General features: G+C 28.6%; 1 protein-coding gene across 1 annotated transcript; it reads right to left on the reverse strand.

Annotated features, from left to right (window-relative positions):
• Positions 1-7,473: 7,473 nt before the first annotated feature.
• On the reverse strand, positions 7,474-11,266 carry LOC107458830 (uncharacterized). Its single transcript, XM_016077037.3, has 5 exons — positions 10,412-11,266; positions 9,610-9,667; positions 9,404-9,487; positions 8,709-8,844; positions 7,474-8,049 (listed from the first exon to the last, which is right to left on the reverse strand). The coding sequence occupies exons 1-5, from the start codon at positions 11,043-11,045 to the stop codon at positions 7,765-7,767; spliced, it is 1,197 nt and encodes a 398-aa protein (XP_015932523.1). The 5' UTR covers positions 11,046-11,266; the 3' UTR covers positions 7,474-7,764.
• Between the last annotated feature and the right edge of the window lie 3,874 nt (positions 11,267-15,140).

Consider the following 15,140-nt stretch of genomic DNA (forward strand, 5'->3'; position numbering starts at 1 on the left):
GCAGAAGTTGAAGAACTAAAAGAAAAATTTAGAAGTATTAGTCTAGGAAAAATGACGATTAATACCTTACAAAAGAAAGAAGAATTAAAAATAAATAAAATATCTCATAAAAAAAAGATTTTCCTAAAACAAAAAATTATTATCCTAGGCCATCACCAGTAGATATAGGCTTAGAAGAAAGAACACAATTAGTACAAAACAGTTTCTCTGGATCAGATTTAGTAGAATGGAATATAGATGGATTAAGTGAACAAGTCATTCTAGATCAAATGTGTAATATGACTATGGCTGCCACCGCCTATAAGATGAGAAAAGCTTCCGATAAAGAAGCGGCAATTATGATAACCCAAAGATTTACAGGACAATTAAAAGGTTGGTGGGATAATTTTCTCAGCATCCAAGAGAAAAAATTAATTATTAATAGCATTAAACAAGAAGATCAGTCACCCGATGCTACATCCACATTAATATATACCATTATTAAAAATTTTGTAGGAGATCCCAGTACTTTTAAAGATAGGATAGGAACTCAATTAATGAATTTAAGATGTCCAACCATGTCTGATTATAGATGGTATAAAGATGTCTTTATGTCAAAAGTTATGATAAGAGATGATGCACATGCACCTTTCTGGAAAGAGAGATTCGTAGCAGCTTTACCAAAGTTATTCTCTGAAAAAGTATTACAAAAACTACAAACACAGTTTGGGACCCAGATTTTCTATAACTCATTAACTTTTAGACAATTGCATAATATAATAGTACAAACTGGAATAGAAGTATGCACAGATACCAAGATACAACAGAAAATAAAATAAGAAAGTATCACGGAAAAAAAAGAACTTGGTACGTTCTGCTATCAATATGGAATAACTCCCGAAAAAGCACCCAGTGGTCAGCATAAAATTAAAAAAAATCTATAAAAAAACCTAAATATAATATAGACAAACCCCTTTATTATGAACAGAAACATTATAGAAAAGCCTATAAAAATCCTAAAAGAAAACCCAAATCTTCTAATAAGAAACAACAAGTAACATGTTGGAAATGTAAAAAGAAAGGACATTACGCTAATAAATGTATAACTGAACAAAAGATAAATAAAATAGAAAATAAAGAAATTAAACACGCTTTAACAACCATATTAATCAACTCAGAATCAGAAGAAGAATCAATTTATGAGGATTCTTCTGAGACTAAAGGTTATTTTATACAACAATTAGACCTTATGTCAGAAGAAGAAAGCTCAGAAGGAAATAGTGAAAAAGAGGAACAGAATAATTGTTTAGGAATAGGATTATGTAACTGTAAAAATTGTGAAAAAACTGTAAATGTTTTGACTAGAGAACAAACTTTCACACTAGTCAAAATAATAGACAAGTTAGAAGATACTCCATTAAGAGATGAGTTCATAAAGCAATTAGCTGAATTAGTTAAAAAAGAAGAAGAAAGTAAGCAGGAAATAAGACCAATAGAAATAAAAGAAATTTATAATCGTTTTAAAAACCCACAAGAAGAGGTCTCTCTTAATTCTCTTAAAGAGGAGATAAAAAAAATTAAAAAGAGAAGTTTAAAAATTAAAACAACAAAATATCAATATGGACTATAAATTACTAAAAATAGAAGGAGAAAATATAATAAAAATCCAAGAACAAATTTTGCAAAATAGTACTAGTAAAACAGAAGAAATTAGTAACATAATAATTCCCGAAAATTATATTAACATGGGACCCGAAAATTACATAAATATACTAACTTTATTAGTAAGCCAAATGTGGTTTACTATGATAACTCTAATTGCAGGAGAAGAAAAATTTAATTTCATAGCTATGGTAGATTCAGGAGCTGATGTCAATTATATACAAGAAGGGTTAATACCTATAAAATACTATGAAAAAATTACAGAAAACGTTCTAAAAGCATAAAACGACAGAATGACTATAGACTATAAATTATCTAAAACAAAAATTTGTAAAAATCAAGTATGTTTTACTACTACATTTCTTTTGGCAAGAAACATATCTCATCAAGTCATATTAGGAAACCTTTTTACTTTATTATTATATCCCTTTAATGTCGACATCGATGGGATAACTTGTGTACGCATACCTAATTATCTTGTTCATTTTGAATTTCTTACTAGGACAAAATAACATGAGCTCAATATGTTACAACATCTATCTACCCAAGTTAATATTATAGAAAAGAAAACAAAACAAATTAACTATTTAAACCAGAGAAAAAATTTACAACACTTACCACCCGAGATCAATATTATAGAAAGAAAAACAAGACAAATTAATTATTTAAATCAAGAAGTTATATACAAAAGAATAGAGGAACAACTACAAACTCCTGAAATACAAAATAAAATAAAAGCAATTGAAGAAAAAATTAAGAAAGAATTATGTAGCCTAAACCCCAAAACTTTTCAGCATAGAAAATTACATGAAATATCTTTACCATATGAAGATGGGTTCAATGAAAAAAATATACTAACAAGGGCAAAACCAATACATATGAATAAAGAGTATCTAGAATATTGTAAAAAAGAAATACAAGAATACTTGGATAAAGGACTAATAAAGCCTTCGAAATCACCCTGGAGCTGTACAGGCTTCTACGTGATGAAAACATCTGAAATAGAAAGAGGTGCTTCAAGATTAGTTATCAATCATAAATCTCTAAACAAGGTATTAAAATGGATTAGGTATTTCTTACCAAATAAATGTGATCTAATTAAAAGATTAAATAAAGCAAATATTTTTTCAAAATTTGATTTGAAATCAGGATATTATCAGATTGCAATAAAAGAGGAGGATAGATATAAAACAGCTTTTATAGTACCCTTTGGATATTACGAATGGAATGTAATGCCCTAAGGATTAAAAAATGTTCCAAGCGAATTCCAAGAAATAATGAATAATATATTTTACCCGCATATAGAGTTTACTATAGTATATCTTGATGACATGTTAGTATATTCAAAAAGAATAAAGCAACATATATATCATCTAGAAAAATTTATGGATATTATAAAAGAGTAAGGATTAGTTTTATCAGAAAAGAAAATGAAAATTTTTATAACTAAAGTAAGATTTTTAGGATATGAAATTTATCAAAGAACTATAGTACCTATTAAAAGAGCTATTGAATTTGCAGATAAATTTTCAAATGAAATAACTGACAAAAAATAACTACAAAGATTTTTGGGATGTTTAAATTATGTAGCAGAATTCTTACCGGGAATCAGAGTTACATGCGAACCTCTTTATAAGAGATTAAGAAAAAATCCTCCTCCATGGACAAAAGAAATGACTTCTATAATAATAAAGATAAAGAATGTAATAAAGAAAATACCTTGTATAAGTATACTAGATCTATTAGTTAAATTAATTGTAGAAACAGATGCATCAGAATTAGGATATGGATGAATTCTTAAACAAATACCTCTTAAGAGCTCCAAGGAACAAATAGTAAAATATCATTAAGGGATTTGAAACCATGCTCAAAAGAATTATCCAACAGTCAAAAAAGAAATACTTGCCATAGTATTATGTGTCTTAAAATTTCAAGAAGATTTATTTAATAAAACATTTTTAATAAGAACTGATTGTAAGGCAGCCCCAAGTATTTTAGAAAACGATGTCAAAAATCTGATTTCAAAACAAATATTTGTAAGATGGCAAACTATTTTATCATGTTTTGATTTTACTATTGAACATATAAAAGGAGAATTAAATTCACTCTCTGACTTTCTTACTATAGAATTTTTACAGAGAAAGAATGGAATAAAAACCAGCCTTCAGTGAAGATTACGGTCAATCTTTTGACCAAATAAAAGAAAGAAAATTACCTATTACTGCTGTACCAGCAAAACAATTATCATTAAGACCTATGACGATATCACAAGTTGTAAAAGCAACATCATCGTCATCACCCTCTAAGACCTCTTTAATTACTACTAATAATAAATTCACATTATTACAACCATCTGACCTCTATAACACTCAACCCTTGAAAGAACAATTTTCTTACTATGAAAAACCCAATCCTATAAAAATATTAACCATCGAAAAAGAGTGGTTCAAAAAAAAAACAGAAAAATCTTGTACAAAACTATTTTCCCAAATGCTTTCCATTATATTCCTATTAACCCACAAAAAATCCAAAAATTCTATGAATTCATATTAGTAGACACAGGATCCATTAAATTGACACATTATAAGGATCCCAATACCATGCAGCCTATTTATTCAAAAATAAAAATTATGAAAATATTATCTTTACAAGAGTGGGAAATACCTCCATACCAGTCTAAAAAATTCTCGTTAAAATTTGAACCTCAAAACTATACCTATTATGATTACTAAGAAGCTTAGAATCATATCTTATTTCTATCACCAAGTCCTCATTCTTAGTTCATTTGATTCAGAAAGGAGATATCATTATAGTTTTTCAAATGGTTCCAATCATGGTTCCAGAATTTTGGACCAATGGAAGCCTTCTTCTCAAAGGAAGCCAGCCTGGCGTATGAATATTTTAAAAGCAAATCATCATTCTTACAAGAGTACAAATTCATTTCATTCATAGCAGCCATGGGAATAAGCTAGATTATGACTTGGGAATATGATTCAGCCGCATATGAAGAATGTCCCAGCATACAATATTTGGTAAGAGTAATAAAAATAAAATGGTGGAACAAATATGATATAAATTTACTAAGAAGAGCAGCTATTGATCAATGGTTAACAACATCACAAAAGCGTCCAGCAATAACAGCCTCAAGCACCACCAATGAACAAATAGCTTATAAAAAAGAGACCCAATTCTTAGCGCAGAAGCGACAAATTATGGCAGCCCTAGCGGCAACAACCTCAGAGGAAGATATCCAAAGCTCTCTACAAGCAATATAAACAGTACCTCTTGGAAAAGACAAAGAGGTCCAGTCCAGCCCAGCTCATTACTATCAAGACTCTCAAGATCCATTTGAAATGTAGTAAGAACTGTATATGAAATCAATGTAAAAGCCCAATCATACTGTAAAATCCCACTCATAAAGAAAAATGATCTCAATAAAAAAAAAGTGAACAGTAAATATCGACAAACAGTAAAAGCAAACAGTAAATATTGGCAAAATAGTAAATGTCGGCAAACAGTAAAAGCAAACAGTATGGTCAGCAAATAGTACCCAAATAGTAATCATTTGAGGTCTATAAATACCAAAGGCCTCACTCATTCAAGATCATCAAAAACTTGAAAGTTCAAGAACTCTCTCTACTTCTATACTCTCTTACTTCATAAATTCTCTAAATATTTGTAATCATCTTCAAGATTGTATCAGCTTTATTAATAATAAGAGTACAAGTTCATCTTTGTAAGTTTACTATATTATACTTTCTTTCTTATAATCCTTTTATTCTCTTAATTATTATTACTATTCGTATAATATGAAAGTGTTTCAAAAAAGACTTCTTTAAAGTTTATTAGAAGAAAAATGAAAATAAGAGTGATGGCAATAAAAAGGAAAATAAGAGAATTAATAACTGAATCTTTAGAACTAACAGTAGAAATAAAGAAGATAAATAAGAAAATAATCAGAACCAAAAAGTTGCTACAACAGATTAAAACTATAAAATCAGTAAAAACCTTTAAAGAAAGCATTAAAAATAAACGTATTCATCATGTTAGAAGAATGCATTATCTTCATGTACAAAATATAATACCTTTTTATGATATATACAATCAAAAATACAAGCTCTTAGATCTTTACAAATGGTACAAGGTGATTCTCAACCTTTACAAGATCCTTCTTTACAAGTACAACCCCATATATATATATCGCAAATTCAATCCAATCAAATTGCTTGAAAGTGGATCAGATTATCTAAAAAAATTAATCCAATTAAGACTGCATCACAAGTCAAATTAATATTTTGATCGAATAGATTTTTAACATAAAACTGATCCAAGCCACATCGCAGACACCTAGATTTGAGACCATCTTATTTTATTTCTAATGAAATAAAATCTATCTTTGAAAAAAAAATAATAGTTATTTATGTATAGTAATCTTGGCCGTAGTTATAACTCATTTTTTTTAGAGATTGAACTCTCTTTCGCCTGAAGTGAAAGAGGTATACGTTGGCTCTCAAAGATTTGACAACAATAAATACCTACAAAAATATTCTGACATTCAAATAAAAAAAAAACGTAAAATGATTATAATATATTTTCAGAGTGAATCACATACTTTTTCTATAATTAGGATTTTATCTTTTATAAAGTGTTGTTGCTTGAACATGGTATGTTACAGTTACTCGTTTGAGCTTCTCTTTCGGTATAATTATGTTTTTTAGTTTTTTTCTGATCTTTTGCTAACAAGATAATAAACACTTTTATTTCCAAAATAATCGATTTATAGAGAAAGTATAACCGTATTATATCTAACAAATCACTAATATTTTTAATTATCGTTTCTCTATTTTACATTTTTTAATTATTATTAAAATAATTAAATATAATAAATATAGAATTATAAATATCTCTCTAATATTACCACGGGGTGAATTGGTGGTGATAGATGGCAAATGATTTATTCAAAATCTTATGGTTTTAGTGATTGAACTACCAATTAGAAGAGGATGATAGCAAGAAACTAATAATAATTAAAAAGGAAAATAATGTTTCTTTCAAACAAAAAAGTTGGGCACATGGTGGTTGGGAGAGATACTTATCTTGTTAACATTCTTGAAAAAGGTATGCATATTAGCATTCAAACTAGTACAGGAGCACATGACAAATGACAAATGAATTGAAGGCCACTCAAAATCATCCACACCAAATAAATAAAAAGAAAAAATATCTTCGGTATTTAAATTTTATATAATAGAACATACGAGTGTCTTGCAGAAAATGCCTATCATCTCAGAGAATTGATTTTTCAAAAAATAGTCCGGACGATATTTTTCTCTCATGTTCTTGCAAATTATCTGTAATACCTATTTTTAAGTATTATACATAAAAATAAGCCAAATTTTTTAGCCTATCCCCAAAAACAAAAGTTAGAAGAGAATAAATACATGATAGAGTTGAAGTAACATAGACAGTACATAAACAAATCTAAGAGAAGGAATAAGGAAGAAGGGTAATGTGTGGTCCCTACACAAGACACACACACTCTCTAGTCTCTACAAAACAGGCTGTTAAAGGAACCAAATAATGCAAAGTTTCTGATGGGTCACATGGATTAAAAAGCAAACTGACACCACACATGCCCTTGCCACTTCCCAACTGCACACGCACATGGTCTTTGTTCCCTAAGCCTAAAGCCTCCCATCGCTTAAAATTTAAATAACACCATCCTAACCCTTGCGTTCCTTCTCTTTGTTCTATTAAATCCATTTATCAAATAAGATTAATACAGTTAACAAAGACTCGTAATATATTTGAAAGTTAGTAAATTAATCAGTATTGAACTAACTTAAATTTATAAAAAAAAACAAAAAACAAAAAGCATTGCAAAAAAAAAAGTACACCCAAACTATTAAAAACTTCTGGTCACAATCACAAACACTCACAATTCAGAAAACCTTTTTTTTTCCTTCAATCCTAATCCTAATATTATACACAAACAATTAATAACTCAGAATACAGACTATAGTTAGCACAATTACATATGCTCCAATTCAGCATGTACTTTCTCATCTTCTTGGTCAATAAATCAATCTTTTATTTTGTTGTAGCAAATTGAGGCATTCTATTCTATGGAGTACCACAGTAAGGCCTTGCTGCTGCAAGCAAGGTGCATTGCAAGTGCCTATGGCATGTGATTAAGTGGTCATTAGTTAGACCAGATGCCTGCATGAATGAGTGAACCACTGTTGGACCAACGAACCTGAACCCTCTCCTAACCATGTCTTTGCTTATGCTCTCTGATTTTGAGGTCTTTACTGGGATCTTGTGTCCAAATTTGTATTGGGTGCTGATTGGTTTGTTATTCACAAACCCCCATATGTATTTCTCAAATGATCCAAAGTCTTTTTTGACCTGTGAAGAATAATAATTTGCGAAAGCAAAATATATTAGCAAATCCCTTAATTAAGTGGATCATGTTTAATTTTTAATTATAACTGCTTTAAAAAAAAAAACATCTGTATCTTAAATTTTAAAAAATATTGAAATTTTTTCATTTACTTAACAAAAAATTTATTCATATCATATTAAGAAGTCATATAAAATTATTTTTCAAACATAAATTAGGTACTAATCATTTGTAATTCTGAAAAAAAGTAACTACAAGTCTACAACTGTGTTGGCATATCATGTGACATTGATATTGATATTGATATAGTTTAAAGTTCAGAAGAGATGGATGAGCTCAAGTGGGGCCCAAGAATTAAGACTTAGCTTACACTCCAGCCTATTGGAACTAGTTGCTGGTCTGCAACTTTATAGTTAATGGTTGAATTAAAAGAGAAAATAATAGGAAAATGCAGCTAAAAGCAAATCATCATTAATTAATACTCGAAGATTTATTTCTTAATAGAATATTCACTTAAATAAATTAAACCAGCTCAAATCAAATATTTATGGAGCGCACATGATATGAAAAGAAGAGAGAGACCAAATAAGAAAACATTGATGATGGCACATTTTCCTAAGGTTTGATGCTTTGCTTATTAGTGGTTATTATTAGTTACTAGTACCTCTAAAATTCGGTTAGCATTATCAACAACTCCTCGAACTTTGCTGATATCAATGCCATATTCCGAACTTATAGACATCATTTGCTTATCAGTCAAGTTTGCCACGATTTCTGCATCAAATTCTGAAAATGCAGCCCTGCACATACAACTTCAAATCATTAGTTTCCTTCATTCACGGACAAAACCATTTATGCATAACGGTGGTTCAAGATTTTAATATGTATATTAAAAGTTTTTTAATATTGGATTATTTTAATATTTTTATTGTGACGTAATATTATAAGTTGACATAGAGATTATTAAAATAAACACAGAATTGAAAAAAAAAATAACCAGTACAATATTGAAACTCTAATATAATAGATACTGGAGTAAATAATCAAAAATACATATAAAAGAATTTAAAATGTGCAAAAATATACACACACAAAATTATAAATATTAAAGTACATCTCATAGATTGTTTAATAAACAAAAGTACTATAAAATTTGATATTTATAAATTTTTTATATATTTTTATCCATTATAAATAAATTTTAAGTATACTTAGATATTTATTATTTTTGCCTATCCCAAACTTTTTCAGGTGAATATTATGGTTATGGGATAAAAATTTTAGCATTAGAAATGGGCTGAGTTATTTATCAATGAAAAAACAAGTATATTATTTAATATAAATTGCTTTAAGGCAAACCTGAAATCTTGACGTTTCTTCAAGGTTGAGGTCCAATCAGATCCAACTTGAGCACCGCTTAAAACTAGAAGTTCAAACAGCATCCTGATGAATTATTGCAACAATGGAAAGGAGTTATTGTCAGTCACAATCATTTGTGTTTGGTGTGATTTGTGTGTGTTTTTATTGATCTAAAAAGAAAAGGAGAGAACGTGTAGAAGGCTTACTTGTCATCATGAACTGGAACTCCCCACTCTTCATCATGATAGGCAATATAGATTGGATCTATTCATCAAAAACAGAAATTTGTATCAGCACATTTTGTTCTATTCCTGATAAAAGCTAGTATTTCAGTCTGATAACCAACCAAGCACTTTACAACAACGAAAATAAGTGTAAATAAAATTTGAATAAGTATAGAAATTAATTTTTAATTAGTTAATACTAATTAATTTTTTATTATAAAATGATTTCCAAATTCTTATTTTTTAAAATATATAGAATTTAAAATTAGAAATTAAGACTAAAATTTAAAATTTATGATAAATTAATAATTTCAAATATTTACTGCAAAAAAATTCACTTTTTAATTAAATTTATAAAATTTTACTCTGTTTTTATTTAGTTTGCTTTGGTTTCAAATATAACTCACTTATTTTACTGAATTTTATAAAATTAGTTATATGAATTAAATAATATCACTATATTCTAATATTCAGTTATAAGTGTTTTTTTTAAATATAATAAAAATTGATATATCTTGATGAAAAAAGAAATTTTATGAACTAATATCTTTTTAGTCAATATGCACTTAATTTTATTGTTGCTCTTCTTTAAAAAAAATTAATTAGTTTTTTTAACAAAGATAGGAAGACGAACTTTTTTGATGAATATAGATAACCTATATCATTTCAGTTATAACTCATTAAAAAAAATTAGTTAAACCTTTTATTCTTTTGAATTGTTACAAAAATATTGGTCCTATAATATTATAATTATAACATATAAATAAATAAATAAAATAACTACCTGAATTGGGTGTGATAAAGCTGCACCTCTTCTCCTCGTCAATAATTTTAGAAGGAAGAGTGGTTGAAGAGGGATCAGGAAGAGGAACAACAACTCTTTCAAACTTTGCAGACTTTGATCTTCCGTAATGAGCGATCCTCATCTTCCTCTGAGCCTGCTGAAGCGCCATCTGCTCCCTCCTAACCGCCGCAATGCTCCCCGGCGAGTCAGTTATCAACGACGAAGAGTAACTCAGCGACGCCTCAACAACACAAGATCCTTCCTTGAAGCTCTTCGACTTCTTCCTCTCCAAGCTCGGAGCCTTTGTAACCGAGCTTCTCGGGATCACAATCTTCTCGGAGCTCGAGTTGAGGCCGTTGTTGCCGTCACTGCCTCCGGACGATCTCTTCACCGCCGGTGGCCTTGGTGACTTTGATTTCGGAGAAACCGGCGGCGTCGTCAACGAGCCTACTTTTCCTGGAAGAAGCGGCGGAGACAACACTTTCTTGATGGAGTTCCGCCTCTCGACGAGGCTTGGAACGCGGTTGCATGTTGGTTGAAGAACCGGCCTGCCGTTGATTCTGGCCATGGTTGCGGCGGTGTTGATGTTGGTGGCTTCTATGCCTACGGTTACCTTGGCCTTGGAGCTGCACATTTTTAATTATTAGTTGTGTGTGTAAAGGGGGAATTAAAAAGTGTTTGCAGTAATGGCACAAAGCAGCTGTATTGGGAGGGGAAGGAAAGGGAAGATTTGTGAAGATGAGAGGGGATTGAAGGAAAAGGGAAGGGAGGGGCGAGGGGTTTTATAATTGCGGAGAAGGTAGGGACAGGTAAAGGGGAAGGGAGGGGAAGTTGTAACATGGGGAGGTGGGGATCTGCCATACAACCTCTTGTGAGGGGCATTGCCTTTTCCAAACTAAACCACGAGGCCTCAATGTCGTACTTCCCCTCTTTCTTTTGCCAAGTGGCAATAACATGTTTGGAAATAAATTTTTGTAACACTATTTATTGTTTAGGCAATTTACTTAAATAAAATGTTTTGGTTCTAATTACCTAATATTTACCTAAATAACACGTATGGAGACAAATGTAAACTGTGTGCAATTAGGAGAATTATGTAATACTATCATTAAATTTTTTTATTTAAATAAATTAATTTATTTTTATAAGTTTAATTTTAATATATTAATTTTACAAAATATTATATAATTATTTAATTATATTCTTTTTATCTTAGTTAATTATTCACGTAATTTATGTAAAAAATACTCTTATCATTTTATATTAACTATCTTTTTTATTTTTATTTTTGTTGCAAATTAAGTGCTGCTTTTTAATTTTAATAAGTCATTAATTAATTTTTATTTATTATGCCTTCTACTATTTAATAAAAAGAAAAAGTAAAAAAAATTAAAGAATTAATAGAGAGAAAAAATAATATTAAAAATGTTTGTTTTTTTTCTAATTGCTTATATTTTCAGCCAAACTTAATGATTATTTTAATACTTGTGCACAATTAAAAAATACATTTAATTTAAAATAGAAAAAGAAGTTATTTTTGTGATATTATATAATTATTTTATACTGATATCAAAATTTCTTTTTATTTAGGCTGTGTCTCTCTTTTTATTTTCAAATGTATACTAAAAAGTTTATATTTTTGTGCTTATATATTTAGTTTATATGTTTCTATAATCCTAATTAACCACAATCTTATTTAAGACTCATCGTTTTATTTTATAGAATAGAATGTACTATAAAATCCAAATGAGTCATTTGTTAAAAATTCTAAAAGCTAATGACCTTTTAATTTTTTGCTGACTAAAGCTAACGATTTGATATATATGTTTACTGAGAAATATTAGTATAATAAAAGGATTCATTTAACGCAAAGAATCAAAGGAAGCTTGTTAGAGGATTCGTTGGCTTGGGATATGGGGCTGTGCTGGCATAGTTAACCTACGAAGATTGAGTTTAGCTTGCCAAATCAGAGTGTGAAATTAATTAACCAATAATGCTATGTATTTAAGTGATTTTATTCACTAAGTCTAACCAAATTGTTATAACATGCGTCATTTATATATTATCAAGCATAGATACTTTGTTGAATTGTCTTATCCATATTTTGGACACGACATTTATCGACATTCATACAACACGTGTGTCTGCTGTGTCCAACTGTGTCTTAATAAAAAGTAAAAAAAATTTTTTCAAATACACTTGAACACACCTAAATATCATCACATGTCAGCGTGTCCAGTATTATTCTTAACATATATTTTTAAAAAAATTTAGATATAATATATATTATTATTCATTAAAATAAAAAATATTTTAAATACTTGATATAATTAAAATAAAATATTAAAAATAATTAAAAAAATTAATTTATATTTTCATATCAATAAAATATTAAAATATCATTACGATTTATCTAAAAAATATTTTATATTTTATATGTATGCGTATCCCCGTATTTGATAAGATTTTAAAATTTGTGTGTCGGCGTGTCCCGTATCTTGTCGTATCCGGTGTCCATGTGTCAGTATCCGTGTATCATAGTTTATACGTAATTGACTTTTAAATGTAAACAACTTCCCACTTTTAATATAAACGGCAAATTTCTTCTTCTTTTTCTTTTTCTTCTTTTTCGTTATCTTTGTCGTTATCGTTATCATCGTTATTGTTATTGTTATTGTTGAATTTTTGCCATGGTAATGATGTTGTCTAATCTAAAATTAATTTTGGATGTGTTTTTGTTCACTATTGAGTTTTTTTTTGTGTACTTAATTTCGAACTGAATTTATGGGTCGCAATCATTATGTAATTTCGGTTCATTTCTGAGTTAATTATGTCACAGTTGTTATGTAATTTTGGTTTATTTCTGAGTTAATTGTATCGCAATCCGCTATGTAATTTCGGTTCATTTCTGAGTGAATTAAGGTGTATTTGGACTTGTTGTTCTGCACAATTCAAAACTCTTTCTCCTCTTCTTTATCATCTTCTGCTGCTTATTTTTTTTTAACTTTTTCTTCTTCATCTTCTCCTTCCTTTTCATTTTTTTATAGTTCTTATTTCACTTTTTTAAGAGGAATAAAACAAAAAAAAAAGAGAAGAAAATATCAAACAAAAAAGAAAAGGAAACATATTAATGACGTTGTCTGATACAAAATTAATTTTGGATGTCTTTTTGTTCATAATTCAGTTTTGTTTGTGTGCTTGTTTTCGAACTAAGTTTATGTGTTGCAATTATTACGTAATTTCGGTTCATTTCTGAGTTAATTGTGTCATAAATGTTATGTAATTTTGGTTCATTTCTGAGTTAATTGTGTCGCAATCCATTATGTAATTTTGATTCATTTCTGAATGAATTAAGATGCATTTGGACTCGTTGTCCTACACAATTCAAAATCCTTTCTCCTCGTCTTCTACTGCTTTTTCTTCTTCTTTTACATATTTTTCTACATCTTCACCTTCTTAATTCATTTTTTCAAAATTCTTTTTGATTTACTCTCTTGAGAGAAATAAAACCAAGAAAAAGAGAAGAAAATATCAAACAAAAAAGAAGAAGAATCATATTAATAATGTTGTCTAATCCAAAATTGATTTTGGATATGTTTTTGTTCATGATTCAATCTTATTTGTGTGCTTGTTTTCAAACCGAGTTTATGTGTCGTAATCATTATGATAAATTTCGGTTCATTTCTCAATTAATTGTGTCACAATTGTTATGTAATTTTGGTTCATTTATGAGTTAATTATGTCGCAATCTATTATGTAATTTCGGTTCATTTTTGAGTTAATTGTGTCGTAATCATTATATAATTTCGGTTCATTTTTGAATGAATAAAGGTGCATTTGGACTCGTTGTTCTAAACAATTCAAAACTCTTTCTCCTCACCGTTTACTACAATAATAACAATAATAGCAGCAACAAAAAAATGACGATGAAGAAAAAACACGCGAAGAAAAAGAATGAGAAAAAGAAGAGTGAGAAGGAGAAGGAGAAGGAGGAGGAGGAAAAAAAATGCTAAGAAGAAGAAGATGACGATGACAATGATAACACAAAGCTCCGTGCATGAACGTAAATGACTTGGTTGGAAAAATGATGTGACGCGTGTAATCACGCTCTTTTTAATAAGTGGTTTTTGTTAATGTTAAATCTATTTAATTAAACTTGGATAACAATATTATTTAAATGCATGTGTAGCAAATATGTTAATTAACAAATAAAAGATATGCCCTATATTTAATATTTTAGTTTTACACCAAACAGTATAATTTTCTATTTTTACATAATACTGATTGATTACGAGTCCATCTAATTTTTACTTTATTTTTTTAATCAATTTTTACATATAAGTAAAATAAATATTTCATTTATTAATATATGTAATTTTGAGATAATTTATGGATTTAAATACGAAATCAAATATCGAGTATAATGAGTACATAAAAAATATATATGAATTATTCAAACACTGCATCTATATACAGTATGTTAAAAAAAAGGTTAAATTACACAGTTAATTTTTACATTTTTAGTGATATTGCGAATTGGTCTCTATATTTTAAAAGTTTATAATTGGTCCCTAAAGAAAATTAAAATTTGCAATTTAGTCACCGCCGTTCAAATAATGTTTGATTTAATATAATATTTTTAGCATATTCGCTGTTTTAAACATGTGAGCTACGCATGCTTAACAATATGGACCAATTTATAATTTTAGTGAAAGTATAGAGACTAAAT

The sequence above is a fragment of the Arachis duranensis genome, chromosome 7, assembly GCF_000817695.3.
Source record: "Arachis duranensis cultivar V14167 chromosome 7, aradu.V14167.gnm2.J7QH, whole genome shotgun sequence".
NCBI classification, from domain to species: domain Eukaryota; kingdom Viridiplantae; phylum Streptophyta; class Magnoliopsida; order Fabales; family Fabaceae; genus Arachis; species Arachis duranensis.